This window comes from Anser anser (genome assembly GCF_964211835.1).
Source record: "Anser anser genome assembly, chromosome: 2".
In the NCBI taxonomy this organism is placed as follows: Eukaryota; Metazoa; Chordata; class Aves; order Anseriformes; family Anatidae; genus Anser; species Anser anser.
Window position 1 is genome coordinate 27,837,470 of NC_139721.1, and position 16,447 is coordinate 27,853,916.

Below are 16,447 nucleotides of genomic sequence, written 5' to 3' on the forward strand. Positions count from 1 at the left end.
ATATATATATATATATAATTGACATTTCCCTTGCTCTTACTTGCTTCTGTTGCTTCTTGCCCTTTTGTTGTACACCTGTAAGAACAGTCTGGACCCATGTTCTCTACAATCACCCACTGGCTAGTGGAACACTGCAGTTATAACACCTTCTCAACTCTTTTCATCTCTAGTCTGAACAAATCCAGTTTTCTGTGTCTCCTCATACAGCCTGTGTTCTAGTCCTCAGTCATCTTAACAACCCTCAGCATGTATTTTAACATGTTGTCAATGTTTTTCTTGTATGGGGAAGGCTCCAGCTGAACACAGATGCAATCTCACAAATATCACACCAAAATCAAATAACCACATCCCCTCAATCAGTTAGATATGTTTTTTCTAAAGGATTGCATGTGGTTAGCCTTCACTGCCACAAGAACACACCGTAGATTCATATTCTATGTGGTCTACCAGACCCTCAGACCCTTTTATGCAAGGCTGTTTTCCAGTCAGTCAGCCCCAAGACTTTACTCTTGTCTGGGGTTATTTCATTTCAGGTGGAGGAATTTACATTTGTCTTTGCTCAACTCCATAAAGTTCTTAACAGCCTGACCCCCTAGCCTGTTGAGATCCCTTTGAAAGGCAAATTATGGATATACTCAGTTTAGAAGCAGGTAGAAACTTCTCCTGCTTGCTTTTGCCTTCTATTAGTCAGATTACCCTGATGACACAAAACAAAGGTCTTTTCCTGACATGTAGCTATTTAATTTATAGAGAAGATTAGCTATTTCCTTTCCTTCGCAAAGATAGACTTTAGTACAGTGACAAGCAATAATCAAGCAAAAGACTAATGCATATGACTCTAAAAAACAATGCATGCAAAAAAAATGACTGACTAGAATGACTGAAGGTGTTATAAATAACTTGGTACTTTAAATGTGAATCCGTAGGTCAGCAATGAAAACCAAGCTAAAGCTATCTCCTTTTTTGTCACTGTGGGATATGTTATTATATGCTTACAGTTCCACTGGTAAATTCTATAAGCACGGTTAACACAATTTCAATATGCTTATGAAACAAAAGGTATGTTGCTTATTATTAGAAGACAAAACCTGTTAAAAGGAAATTTAAAATGTTTATATTAAATATTCTCTTCTCAGAGCTGTTCTGACTCATTGTCTTGCATACATCCAGTTTGATATATCTAGTCAGTCTAATTAGAGCAACAGTCTCTAAAAAAAATAATAAATCTTTGGTAAAATCCACTGTCAAAACAGTTACCCAGTAAATTCTGGAGAAGGGCTTAGAAGGCATGGTGGTGGTGTCATCATATTTATATGAAACTAAACTAAACATATCTATTATAGAGCTTTCAGAACTGGAAGGAGAATCATTTTTAAATGGTGCATTTGCTGGAATTTAATTCATTGCCCCTGAAGATTCATGGAAGTCTATTGAGACAACATTCTTGCTCAAGGTCACTACTTTACTGTGTCTATGCATTCAAATTTACTCACTAGAATACTTTTAAGGAAATCAATTGCCTTTGTAACAGGAGAAAAGCTAGATAAATATATATGCATACGCAGAATCTGAGTCAAATGGTTGCATGCAGTCTATAAGAATAGCAAATGAAACATGCACAAATCACTCTGTAACCCTCAGGACAACTAGAAAAATACAGAATACCTCCTTACAAAGTCAGTTGTCAATTTTCTTTGTTCAATGCTAATTTCTGGGTATTTCCATACCTGGGAATTGTTTGGGAAAGCACTGGTTTGACTAGACAAAACTATACAAAGGACTGTTCTTATGATTCAGCAGAACAGTCAACTGAGAATCTCAATGCCCAGGAGTTTTCCCTGTTGTTGTTTGATCTACTATTATAGGCAGAACCATAATTTAGATAATTGAAAGAAATCAAGGTAGGTGAAATGGATAGTAGAATTTTCTTAACTCCTATTGGAATTTTCTATTTTGTCCAGCTACATTTTGGGGAGAAGCAAGGGCAAGCTGCTCCCTGAGGGATGAGAAGCTGGGAGCCAAGGGTGACATCAGTGCAAGCAGTGCCCTTACCAACAAGATGCATTCCCAGTGGAGCCTGAATACAACAAAAGAGCAGAATCCTGGTAACAGGGTCCATCAACAAGGCAAAGTGATGAACCAGATTCAAAGACCATCCAGGGAGTCCAGTCAGGAGCAAAAAAGACAGATCCAGAGGCAGGAGCAGAGACCCAGATACAACATGGCTCCAAAGTCTATCCAAGAGACAGGATCAGAGTGTTAGACACACCTATGGCATAGCTCAGGCGTGGACAGCCTAGATCCATGGCAGAGTGTTCAGGTGAAAGTCCCAATGGAGGCTGCTCAGGGCCTTTAAGGCCTGCAGGTCCTGATATTTATGGTATTGCCTTAGGTAGACTGTTTTTCCATATTAGCCATCCTCAGAGTTCATTAAAAGATCACTTGACCTACACAGTAAGAAATCATCAGTATGCACTTTGGAACAGTGCCCACAGATTTTGAAGATAGATAATAGATAATTAAGGTTTGTGTATTGTCTGTTCACAATCCAGAGCACCTCGATTTTCATGGAAATTATGTTAATAGAAAAGGTTTCACCTTATCCTCATTTACTGCAACTTTTAAATTTTTAAATGTATCTGTACAAGCTTAAGATTAAGATTAGATTAAGGAAGAGGAAAGGCAGTTTTCATGTTCGAAACACCACATTTTCCATTTAGATCAGGCCTGTGTCCCTCCATACAGAATTTCAGGTGGAGGTAATCAACTTCCACATAAGGACTTCAAATTTTAAAATCTTAGGTTCAGGTAATATTGCTATATGAACATTTATACTAGTGTAATTAACACATCTGAAAACAGTACGAATACTTATGTATGTTTGTAGGGTTGTGCACCAGATGTGTCCTCTTTCCAGTTCATCTGCAATAGAGTAGCTTTTTACTCATGGTGCAACACAGCCCGTGTTATCTATTAATAGGGAAATATTTTTTGAACCTCCTCTGAAAGAACAAACCAGCTATTTCTCTTACTAAGTGAATGGTGGCTTTGAAAAAGGCAGCATTTATTACTGAAAACTCCCATAGAAATCATCCACAAGAAAAAAAGTTGGCTTTCCTTCTCAACATGTACTCATTTTTCAAATATAAAAGCACACTGCAATGGACAGACATAGCTGTGGTTTGCCTACAGCCATATGATCATCACATCTGAAAGAGGAGATACACATGAACAGCTAATGTGCCAAGGTGCTGAATCGCAACAGTGACTGAAACTTTTAATGTCTGTTGCATAATGGCTTAGATAGGATTCCACGCAGGTCTGTCTTGTCTGCCAATGTATTGTTTCTTCCCTCTGTCTTTAATGATAACATAACAGAACAATAGGCTATTTCCATGAACAGCTATTTGCTGAGCAATAATAATCTCTGAGAGGGAGGGCTAAGAGTATGCCGTCTCTTCACAGCAAGAAATGAGGGAACAGAACAGAACTCAGAACCTAATTTGCACTCTAATAGAAAACAGTGGCATCTTATTAACAAGGAACTAGCATAAAATATCATTTCAGACTTCATAATATATCAAGATGGCTTTCTCTTGGTGAAGGTTCATAAAAACATGCATGCACGTACACAATCATACAATTTTTTGAAATGCAGTGCAAGTATTTCAGGTGAGATACTTCACAGCACTTAAGCAAATGAGGGACTTCCTCAGGGAGCAGCAAGATTCAGCCACTGCCAAGTGGCTGAACGAAAACTTGACCAGTGTTTCATGAGTCTGAGACCCTGAGAAAAATAGTCTCCGGTAAATAGAACAGACTAGAAAATCTTTGGTATTAAACTGTATGAAAACTTTTCACATGTTGAAAGAAGCATTAGCAAAGTTATTTCTCTGCAGTGAGATAACCCCAGAAACATACCTCATCAGACACAAAGCTGAAGGAATGTTTTAGGTACCAGAGGTACCAGTACAAAAACTTTACTGACTTAAAGCAAGTTTACTGAGTGAACTTAGAGTTCACTCAAAAAATAAAAAATAAAAATAAAACCTAAGATCTCCAGACCACCTTGTTCAGCAAGCAGAGGGATACACAAGAGAAAACACCATAATGTGCTTTGTGAAGGTACTGTTTGGAACACAAAATCTAACAAAAATCGTTGAAAAGACATGATTAAGATGTCACAAAGCTGACACTGGACAAATGTGAGAAGTTGGTATGACCCTACGCTGAAGGGTGGAACCAACATAAAGCCTGTGGCATGTAATACTTGATGAAGAAAATGTGTAAAGGGTTTTAGCATGTAAATAGAGGGGAGACAGATGCCTAAGGAAGAAACAAAAGTGGATACCTGGCATAAAGGTTTGAGACAAAGAAGTTGCAGCAGCCTAGAAAAGGTTGAGGATGGAAGAATGGCACACAAAGCATCTGAGAGCATAGATCGGAGAAAATGGAGGGATATAAAGACCTTCTATGACCTTCTCAATCTTCTGTGTCTTTTAAAAGCCTATAAACCTGGCTAAAGTTGTAAGAGTGTTTCATCTTCCCAGATTACCAAGATGATTACATTGTACTATTTATACTAAGACAGTACACTAAAACCCCAGTCAAGGATCATGAAACCTGCTCTGCAAAATGCTGTGTAAAATGACAGTCGATATTTGCAGGCTACATATCCAAGAGTACATAAAGAAAAAAATACAGTGGATAGCCAAGACTTCAGATGCTTTTATAGTTCACCTCAACATCTTACACATTCTGCGTTATGGTCAGAGAGGAACAAACATTTTTATCTGATATGCCACCTTCAGAATCTAAGTACTATTAGCAAAGAATATTTGAAGAAAATGCACTAAATTAATTTAAATATATATATATATACATAGCAATTAAACAAAATGTGTTTAACATTCCCACATAGTATACATACTCTTCTGATTCTGCTTTTGCAAACTCAGAAACCTAGCTTTCAACATTTTCCAAAATGGAGAGCTCCTGCTTTGCAAACTCATACGAGGGCAGGTGGTTTGGGAAGACTGAATTACATTTGTATTTTGTCTTTTTCATAGCCACATCCCATTACCTAGTAGGTTATACCAGCCTTTCTAAAGCACATGAAGGAGATTTTTTTTCCTCTCTAATTTGGCTAATAGCAAAAAAAAAGATAACAAAATAAACAGAGATTGAGGCAATTTGCTATGTGGTGCATAGCCAGGTTAATAAAGAGAACTCCTGCTGCTATCCTGTTCTTAGTGAGTAATGTACTTCATTTAGCTCAATTACCTCAACCAAGAAAATTACTGTGCTTATTAGTGCTTGCCATCCACTAGTTGCTACCATCAATTCACTAAGCATACGTATCCTAGAGAAATGATGTCCTATCAATAGAACAAAATCTCAGCACCTTGGTGAAACAGACCTAGTATCAACCCTTTGCAGTCTCCAGAAATCATTGTTTACTATACCAAGGACCCAAAAAGATGACACTTATAGTACTAAATTCTAATTTACTTGAAAGAAAGTAAAACAAGGTCAATGCTGAGCACTTCTGACAAATCCTTCATTTTAAATTCCAGTTTAATCCCAGTTTACAGTCACAAACACATTTTCTAAAGAGACATGCCTTTCTCTAGTTGTTTTCAGCTAAACACTGCAGTATGTAAAATTGTAAACAGGTGGAACATATCCAAAATATTTTGTGAAATCAGAATACTTTTCTTAAAACTTATATTCCTTCTGCTTAGGTCTGTCAGAGCTCATCACTTTTAGTGCCTGGATTTGAATTTCTGCAATGGCTAAATAGAGAACCTGCAAATTAAATAGAAAGGTGATGGCGTGCTGCCTGTATCAAAATGGATTAAACTTGTTGTAATCATAGCTGAGATGTATTTTCCCACAGCCTTTACATTCTGTTCTGCAGGATGCAGTTGCCCACGCTATTTAATGCCATTTGCTCTGCAGGACAGTCAAGTAGGTAGCCTGAAGTTGAAAAGGTAATGAATTCAGAATGTTTTCCTTGAAGACAGAATGAAGCATGTAAAAGGACTGGAATGTCATTATACAGACTGAAATGCTTTTTTTGTTGTTTTTTTTTTTTTTGCAATATTTTATATTAAATATTCATAATATACATATATACCTACTTCTGAGAGCATAAATGGAAGAACTTCTTTGTTTAGAATGCATAGGAAAACAAGGGTATGGTTTGTCACTTTCCCACTGATTTACTTAAAAGTATTTTGTGTAAATGCTCTGTTGACCTAAAAAAAGGTTTGTTTTTGTTGTTGTTGTTTTGGTGGGTTTTGTTGTTGTTGTTGTTTGTTTGTTTGTGAACGAAGGAAGAAATGGTCATTTATTTCAAATTATCTGTTTGGATAATTGAGCAAAGCAACGAGCATTGCAACAGGTACACTAGTGTGTGTAATATAACTGTACCAAAGATGAAAACATTGCATGTTGTGCAGCATGAGAGAACAGAGGAAACTGACGGGTAAAGATAGCAGGATCAGATGAGAAGTTTAAGGGGTCTGGCAGACCAGCCTTATTTTGTGCCCTGGATGAATGATGCTGCAGAAAGGGCCTTAGAGATAATCGAACGTCATCTCAGAGGACTGGTTTCTGTCTCTCATGAAATTTCTGATACTGGGAGCATGGCATGAATTCCTGCACAGATGGCTGTATCATGGTTTACTACCATTGAAGGTAGAATTGCAATGAAGTTGGTTGCACCAAGTAGATTTTGTATAATGAGCATAGGCAAAAATTGTATGTGGCAAAGTATGTGGCACGAACTTCAGCATATTGTGAAAGTCTGCCAGAGTTCCCAACAGCAACTAATTTCCCTGCAATCATCCAATTAACTGCCAGAGTTCCCAACATACTATAGCTTCCATGCAAGCTGAATCTACGCCACTATTTTTTTCAATTTTATTTTTACCTTTGCTAGTTGAATTAAAGCTTGTTGAAGTGTATTTTGGCTAAGACATTTTTATTCAGGTACTCATACCTCTCTGTCCATTGAATAATCACCTCCTCCAGTGAGTATGATAAATTGTATTTGTACTCTGTAAAAGAAGCTCTTGGGGACAGGAATCTGTAAACTCAAAAACTGGCACTTGGAGCAATGGTGAAGAGGTCTAGGTGAAGAGGGCTAGAAATATTAACTAATATTCTTAGTCACACTATTAGTGACCTTTTTCCAAATCTTTTTCCCTTGCACAAATTCCTTTGCAAAATAAAAAAGAAGGAACTATACTTCTTATCCTATATTCATAGAGGTTAGGACAAATTGTACCAAAAGAGATTTATGTTAAGAAAAAATTTTTCAATGAGGTTAGTGAAGCACTGGAATAAATTCTTTAGGAAGGTTATGGAATAGCCATCACTAGACGTATTTTAAAAAAAAGGTTAGATAAGAATGTGTAAGGAATGGCATAGGTGTGCTTCATTTTGTTTTTTTTGAGCTGTGGGAAAGGGAAGTAAGATTATAGGATGTCCCAAAGTTCTCTCTGCTCCTACACTTGGGTTTTTTTGTTTGTTTTGTTTTTTTTTTTAGCATTTGAATGAATTCAGATGAGAAATCAAAGCATCAATGAGAGTGAAATTTTTCATTTGGAATATTTTGTTGCAACTTTTTAACAAATTCACTATGTACAATATCATAGCATTTTTATTTTAGCTTTTATTCCTTGGTTATTATTAAAAATTGAAGAATAGAAAGTTTGAAGATGGATTTGTGCTGTGCTCATGAACTCTGTACAGAACTTTCGTTTATATGCTAAAAACTATCTTCAAAAATTCCTGGTAAGAGGCAAATGTCCCAGACGCGATTTAATCACTTACAAATAAGAAAGCCCCAACAGCACAACAGTCTCATTTATTCCCATATGGTTCTTTCTTAGAATGTTATACTTTTGTTCTAGAGCTATTAGTGTCAGAAATGATGCTGCCTTTATTTTTTACATCATGGCAAATATCCAGTGCAATTAAACAACTTTATATCACCAGTGACATTAAAGAAAGGTGATTTTTAAAAGTTAATTGGTACTTTCAACATTCACCCTACTTTCTTTTGCATAGATCATACTGCAAAATTGCTAATTAAAATAAAATCTTATTCACATTTTAATCTGGTACCTCAGTCAGAGTTCCATGTGTTCGGTATTGAGACAGACTTCTCCTTAGAGAATTCTGCAAAGAAGATTAGAGGATTCACAGCCTGATGTGGTTGAATAACTAAGAGGATTGTCAAAGAAGCTGCTGTGACAAACCTTTGAACTAAACAGGAGGAATCTCATGCAGCCCAGATGATTAGATTTCAGTCTGCACTGCATCAGGAAGTTTGTTCTGAGTCCAATGCCAGTGGATAACTCAGAAATACAGCAGCTTACTTGAATGTTGTTGCTTCTATACCCATTTTGCTATAAGAATAAAACATGAGATATGCAAAATGAATTATCTCTATGTTTTATTACAAAACACTTCCTTAGGGCCAAAACAAGAATAATTTCAGTACAAAGAGTCTGAGCTAACAGAAAGACATCAATTCCAATGGGTAAATTTATTTACAGGGTCCACATGAAGCTTATTGATGCTTATGGCTTATTCTTGTATTTATATATAGTCAAAACTACTAACCCTGATATTATATCACTTTAGATTAATCAAATATATAAGAAAATAGGTAATAGGAGAAAAGTAACATTAGTTTGAATTCGAATTGTATTGTGAATCATAACACAATCCTAAAATAAAATGAAAATAAAATGTATTTTATCCTTTCTTAGTGCAAAGAAAAGTTAATATACTGGCAATATCTCAAAACATGCAGCAAACAGGGAAACACATGATCTCTTGGGTCACTAAAGTTCGTTGTCTCTCAGACACTTTCCCTCAAAAAAACAACAACAAAAAAGAGATGATGGGGCACAGTAAGGTACAGGTTTTAAGACTGCTACAGGAAACTAAAACTGATTTAATAGCTTTTTCAAATGGTTAATGGAAATTTTGAAATGATCTAAAGTGTCAACAGTTTGTTTCAGGACTGTAAAATACTATATGGGCAGCCAGTTCCACTGCTTGAAAACCCTTTTCATGGGTTTCCATTCTTCCCGATATCCAATCTTAGCCTCCCCCGGTAAAAGTTGTGGCCATTTTCTCGCATCCTAGAATATTAGAAGGCTGTCCAGAACAGAAGGCTGTCCCAGTCTTTAAAGGCTTAGAAACTCTCATACTAATTCACAGTGTTTCTCTACATATTTATTCCTGTTACAATACTGTTCTTCAACTCAAATACTTCTTTTCCCTGCCTGGTTCTCCACCAAAATTTGAAATTATTGACAATGATCTTACTGCCTCTCAGTCTGTTTTGTTGTTCTTTTATAAGACAGGTTCTCATTAGCCTTGATCATTCTAGGAGACTAGAGTTTCCTATGTGAATTCACCTTCCGAGTCTGGATGGTCAGAATAATTATCACCATGTGTTTACACGTCAATATTAATGCTTCCTTCACAGGCAATATGTTAACTGCATTTTAAGGTTATATTTCTAGCAGTGTTTTTCATAGCCAAATTAGAATATGGCTCCATAGGCACCCTGCTGTTGACTGAAACACTTGGAAATTTCTCCCTTTGCCATCTGAAATTAATGATCCCAACACTTACAAAATAAATTCTTACAATTATTTTTTTTAAGTGAATGTCGTCATTACATAGCATTAGATTTGCTCTCATTTCTATTACTCAGTCTAAATAGTTCAATTTGTCCAGTACAGAAATCAGTCCTACTTTGTAAATGTACCAATTCCATGCACTATCAAACATCACTAGCATACTACTACATTTTGGACCAAAGAAGTCATTAAAGAAAACATTAAAGGTCACTCTTAAATCTCCATAGGATTCCTGTGCAGGTAAAGGAGAAGGATAGGTTCTTTTCAAAAGCAATTGAGAGCAGAAACCTACCTTAGTTATTCTGAACCTTTCCTCAGAGAAGCTTTCTATTGCTTATAAAGAAAGCCAAAACAGAATAGTTAGTTTTTCTGAATACTCCTGTTCCTCGACCAAGGAGATGACTAGCACAATTTTTCTCTTACAGAAAGCCACGAGGTTTCTTAATCATCTAGGATGTGTGATCTTAGCTTGGGAAGTGGAGACAGACATTGGGTTCTGGTCCCTGTAACTCTATCCACACTGGAATTGTCAGGGCATATTGAGGATGTCTTTGAATCAATACTTCTCATGACACCTAGAACTATATTTTTCTATCACACTGAAATCTTTCTCAGATATAACATCATGTTTTGTGGACATTTGTATAGCTGTGCATTTTTATATCCTTCTGAAAATTGGTCATCTGGATTAGATGTTCTACATAATTTATTCAAGACAATAAATTATTTATTCAAGACACTGGTTTAGATATGTTGATGCTCAATGAAAACATTAAAAGTTCTATTGCAAGGTCAAGAATTATATTCCCTAGTAGGTAGGAGAAATTCTCTTAAGTGCTGCAAAAAGAAGGGTTATAACTGAACTCAGCAAAAAGTAGTATAGATTTTTTTCAGGCAGCAGCATGTATTTATGAAATACTTTTTCTTGCGGGTGACCTGGTAGATAAAAGAGGAAGTTGAACTCAGTATTTGGTGTTCGTGGCCAGGAAGCAGGAAAGAAACTCTGGATTTCAAATTAGAAAAGGTTAAACATGCTTTATTCTGAAATCACCCATAACATTTCTTGATTCCTGTTTTGTTTGAACTCTTAACACAGAAAGCTTCAAAGCTGCAGTGCTTAACAGATGTTCTATACATTAGTACACTCAATGCTGTATTTCCATAGCCTGTTCTTTCAAGGCCTTTTTCTTCTGCTGTGTTACAGGTGTCTAAATCTTTTCTCTTGGCCTGAGGAGAAATAAGTTAAAACCTACAAGTTAAGAAGATAAAAATACACATTATTATTATAATTTTATTACAGGCATTGTTATTGCTAAGCAAAGTATGTTTGAAGCATTAACAAAACTACATGCCTAGTACATGAGTTGTGGTCCTGACTCATTTTCTGGACTATGTGAAGTTACTTCTTCTGCAGGGTATAAATATTTCCACTCTGTAAAGGACTGTATGGTGTTACAAGTATAGGCCTACGACTATTGTAACATATTGCACAGAGGTCAGAGATAAATTTGCTTAAAGAATAATACATCAGCTTAGAGACAAAACCTTGCACTTAGCACAGATCAGGGCAGAAAACCAAGGAAGAAGTATCTTTCTGCCCTGCTAAGCAGTGTGCCCCTAAGGGAGATTTACCTCTGAACCTGCAGATCTGCCCCTGCATGCCACAAACTATTCAGCTATGTGACACACAGGCAGAGGCAAACCAGGAAATGAGCAATACCCACAAGTCTGATCACCCAGTGAGAACTTTCATACACAGAATAAAGCCAGAAAGAGCCCAGTGTGAAATCAACACAGTCTGTATGAACATAATTACGTATTCAAATGAGGCATTATCTCCTGAACAGAGAATGGTAAAAACGTAAGTCAGAGTAGCCCTTCTCACAAGCACAAGATTCTAAAGTCTGGGGAGCAGTGAACCAGAATGAGAAAATACTGTAATGTAGTGTGAGGTACCAATTACTCTCATTAAATGTGGTGTCTTCAAAGCAGCAAATGACATAATCAGAGTCTCTTACCCACTGCTCTTGTTTCTGCTGGCTGCTCACACATGTTCTGCTGGCAGCTATGTGCTTATGTATATGAATTTTTAAAAATATGTCTATTAATAGAGTTATTAAAAGATTTACACATGAAAGAGCACACACATAGTGAAAGAAACATCTGCAAACAAACAAAAAAAAAAAAAGGGAGAGAGAGAGGAAAGCACCACAAATCTTCTTGAGTAAGAAGACCTCCTACCTCCCAGTAGGAGGTGCTGAGCCAGGCCCTAATTTCCACCAGAGTGTAGCATGCAGTGAAAGGCAGCTGCATAGCACTGGTGTCACATATTCATGGCAAAGCACCACCTAGTGTGAGAGGTGAAGTTTGAGAAAGGGCTTCCTTAGCCAAGGAAATTTAAAGTGCACTTCCACGTGAAGCACACGTACAAAACATATCTTCAAATTAGCAGTGTTCAACATGTATCCTTTTCCTTTTATATTAACCACAGAAAATTTAAGCATCTGTTTACTAGAAAGTAACAGAAGAGGAGTTCATGCAAACCAAATGAGAAGTGGGGCAAGGAAAATCAATTTCTTATCAACTGCAGGGCAAGTAACATTAAACAGATTCACAGGGCTTCCAGTCAGTACCAAATAACAACGATTCCTACACTGCAGCGATAAAGCACCAAATTTATGATAGAGAAGACTTTATCTTGTTTTGGAGAGGTTGTGGAATAGAAGAAATCCCACACAACTTTTGGCTTATCCCTCGAAAACAGATAGCAGGGGCTTTTCTTATGACATTTCTGTTTTTTTATGAGTATTTTTTTTATAAAATAGCTAATGCCCTGAGCAAATACAGCAACAGAAAAGAGTAAGAATTATTTTAAATTCTTTGCATAAAGCTAAAAAACCAATTGTGACATGTTAGCTCAAAATAAGAAAGAATTTCAATACACTGCAGATGGCTGGAGCAAAGGGAATATGTGACATAAAATAAACTGTGATGAGATTACAAAGTATATCAGAATAGTTTGATTAATCTCCTGTCTGGGGAGTTTTAAGAAATAGAAACTACATAAGACTTAAATTAGAAGAATGATAAACACACACTTCAGACTTCTGCTTTTTCTGTTTTTAATGACTTATCTCCATTTTATCCAATGTTTTATTGCAGAAGCATTTTCACATCTTTAAATTATACTTCCTTGGGCAATGTGGTATGTGGTGTGTCTCCAGAAAACTGTGATTCTCAAAAATCCCTGACACACTCCATTTTTAGTTGCAGCTCCTCCTGTTACGAACATAAAAGTCAGTTTAAGACTTGAGGAGACATAGTGTTTATTCAAAGATCCCTTTGCAGTATTTTTCACTTCTTCCCTACCCAATATGCTGTTGTACCACTTTCCTTCTACTTACCTTTGGGAAGATCGTCTCCAGAAATGGGAAATTTCAGGCCTGCTTCACTCTTGGTCTGCTGCTTCTCTTCTTATATAGCCCCATCCCCATGGTATTTGGTATTGAGCTGAAAAACTCTTAAGAAAGAGCAATACTCTGCTGTACTCCCTGTATTGGGTGCAGCTAGGTTGTACCAAATGGCAATTGTGACAATAGCAGTTGTGACCAGTGTGGGAGTAGGCCACCAGCTGCCCTGCACCAATAACTCTCACTGGCTGGCTCTGGCACCAGGGTGAGACACCAGTTGAAAGGTGTTCAGTCAAGGATAAAGAGCAAAATCCATATCCTAGTCTCCACACACAGCAAGTTTAAATGCATGACCCAGCTGCTTGGCACTCCAAAATGTCCCAGTTTGCATAGTCAGAGGCTAACAAGTAACTAAGGATGACATTTCAAGTGAGAATAAGCCTAAAGGAGTTGATCAAGGAACACTCAGCTAGATATTCTAATTGACTGAGCAATATGCATAGATCCTATTAAAGCCATAAGTCTCTGTGCACAATGCAAGAGTGCCGGTATTTGAAAATTAAATGTCTTTAAGTCCAAAGAAATGCTTAATGCTGGAACATCAGCTCAGTGTTACTCTCTGAGCCTGAGTAAACACGGGGGGGGGGGCAGGGACACGACACCTTAGTGATGACTGGAGAAACTTTAGCAAGAGCACCACTGGTTTGTTCCCACTAGGTAAAAAGTATGTGTTTTTTTATTATTTCCTAGTAGCTAAAACCCATAAAAAATCATAGATGAAATCAGTTTTCCAAAGATTACAAGCATGAAGTAAATATAATCTTTCCGCCTGGACCACCATATGCATCTTTTTAATATAACTCAGTTACATCCTGTCAACATCGGGATATTACCACATAATAATGACCTCATTTTACTTCACAGATGGGAAGAACATGCTCTGTATCTCAGTGAATACACAGGATAAGCTCTAGGCCTTACGTAGTCAAAGCAGAACTTGGTGAAAAGTAATGGTGGGAAGCCATTCCTGTAGAAGGCTATACAGAGCAGGGTGCACCCTGACCTCCTCTGTCTGAAATATCATGTAGACTGCTGGATGCAGCCAGCAATATCGATTGACACAAGCTGGAAGCAACAGCAGTTAACTCATGTGTCCACTTACAGTGAATTAAATGATATGAATAAACATTGTGGCCAATAAAGATCCAGTCTTAATGTTTGAATTCTGCTCATATTGTAGAATTAGCACTATTCCTTCTATAGCTTTCCACCACATTAAGCTCTTCTCCTTTTGTTTTAATTAGCACACAGAAGACAACACCTCAAGGATTCCAAACAAATGAGTATGCTGATGCCCAGCTTCAAGAGATTGTCAGAAAAATGCGGGAAAGGGCCACAGTCTATAAGGAAAAGCTGAAAGACCCTGTGCTGTCCTCCCCTGAAGGCAGTCCTACAGCTTGTAAGTGAATCTAGAATATATGAAATAGCTGTGTATTTGTTGAGTATAAGATAAAGATTATTTTGTGGGAACAGAAAATGCTATGATAACATTTTTTGGTAAGTATAGCAAACTTCACGTTTACCCATTGAAATGAATCACATTGTGCCCACTGGAGTCAAGCCACCTGTAATAGTTTACAATAACCCAGGTCCTTGGTACAAAATCCATTTGAACCCCATCACTGAAACATCCGTGGGGAAAATCTTGGGCAATCAAGTCTAGAATCATGTCTGTCAAGCAGTTTTATATATTTTAAATTAAATCCTAGATACCTTTATTCATTGGGATGAATCTGAAACATATGAGGAAACATATCTATCTTACAAGTAAATATAGGTCAATCTGAGATTAGATCTGTTGTGTAAAAGTAAATAAAATTTTAGCCATGGCAGCAAACTTCCAGACACACTGAGGACTCTAGGTATGTGTTTCAAATAGAGCAAACTCGTGAAATTCATTAAATACTGACTTTTGATAAAATATGAAACATCAAACAAATACAATGTTGTTACTCTTTATAGGAAAGTTTAACTTCATTTCTTTTTCACAAAGAATTGAGAGTGGTGATTTGATATTCTGCCATTTAGAGAAGCTGTTTAGTGTTTACCCATTTTTTAATAAGATAGAAAAAACAGAGCTTGACATCTTATAAACTCTACCAGCTAATAAAGGAATTCCATTTTTTTTAAAATAATACTTTGCTCATTTACCTCTTTTGTCCTCTTTGTAAAACTTAAAATCATTTATTTCTCAAATGACTATAGTTCCATTTCATCAATTTGCTGCTAAGACTGTGTATCCTATTCAGAGGTAAAGCCACCAGAATTAATGGGGCAAAAAGTTATCTAAGATAAAGATGGAAGAACAGGGCTCAAAGGAGTGCCACAAGGCTTTGCAAGCATATAAATGTAGAAAACCATAGGCTTCCCATTAGTTTCACCTACTGCATCTTGCATATCAGATCTCAGGTGAGGGGAGAGATCAGCCCATGGAACAGACATCTTTTCTTATCTCCGTCCTAACTATGCATTATTTGCAACAATCGTGTAAAGAGAAATGCCCAGGTGAATTAATGAATGCTGAATTATGAATTACTTTTTTTTCTTGTTGGTGTTTTATGGCTTTGGTTGTGGGCACTGTCCAAGGAAATGCAGTAACATATATTGCACTCTTTAACATGAAGTGCCCTGTTTGTGATAGCAGGCGTGCATGATTATATCAGTGGTTATTTTATTCCAATCTGTTTTCTAATACACTCAATATTGTAAGGAATTGTAGCTTTAGTCACTCCCAAGTGTTTTTAGAAGAGTTTTTAACATGATGAAGTTCTTGTATATGTTAATAGAGGGTGTAGGAATTAAACGACTGTTAAAAGGTCACTTGTGATATTCTATTTTCACTAGCACCATCAAAAAAGAAGCCTCCACCCCCACCAAAAGATGAAAAAAAGGAAGAAAAGAAAGAGGAAGCAGAAGTGAAGCCAGAGGAGGATCACTACTGTGATATGCTCTGCTGTAAATTCAAAAAAACACCACTGAAAAAGTACATGACCTATCTACAACTACCAGACAGCATAGACTCATACACAGGTAAATTAAAACTGTAAATTTAAATATTTAATATTATTAAATTATTTAAATTTAAATAGAATGGAGTAAAGGATTGCTGAAGTGACTCAGTATTATATGGTACCTACAAGCCACAGCAAGATCCACGTTCCTGTTTACAGTTCAGAGGGATACATAGATCCAGCCCTCAAGAACTTTCATTGCAAACAGGGAAAAGCCATGAAAACTGACAACAGTAGTAAGGATATGACAGTGTGATTTTGTAAGTGCCGTGAAGCTGATATATAAAACAACCAC

The 16,447-nt window shown here is 36.7% G+C and overlaps 1 protein-coding gene and 1 long non-coding RNA gene across 2 annotated transcripts in view; one reads left to right on the forward strand and one right to left on the reverse strand.

Moving 5' to 3' along the window:
- The window catches only part of CNGB3 (cyclic nucleotide gated channel subunit beta 3), a gene marked incomplete at its 5' end in the record, with an annotated part of 71,989 nt that overhangs the window by 17,024 nt on the left and 38,518 nt on the right, over window positions 1–16,447 (forward strand). The window contains 2 exons of the mRNA XM_083823781.1: window positions 14,386–14,540; window positions 15,986–16,171. Of these exons, the coding sequence (XP_083679907.1) occupies window positions 14,386–14,540; window positions 15,986–16,171 (341 nt within the window). The remainder of the gene's footprint in view (window positions 1–14,385; window positions 14,541–15,985; window positions 16,172–16,447) is intronic.
- LOC310893898 lies at window positions 12,777–13,263 on the reverse strand. Its single transcript, XR_014579397.1, has 2 exons — window positions 13,076–13,263; window positions 12,777–12,950 (listed from the first exon to the last, which is right to left on the reverse strand). It is a non-coding gene; the product is annotated as an uncharacterized lncRNA (long non-coding RNA).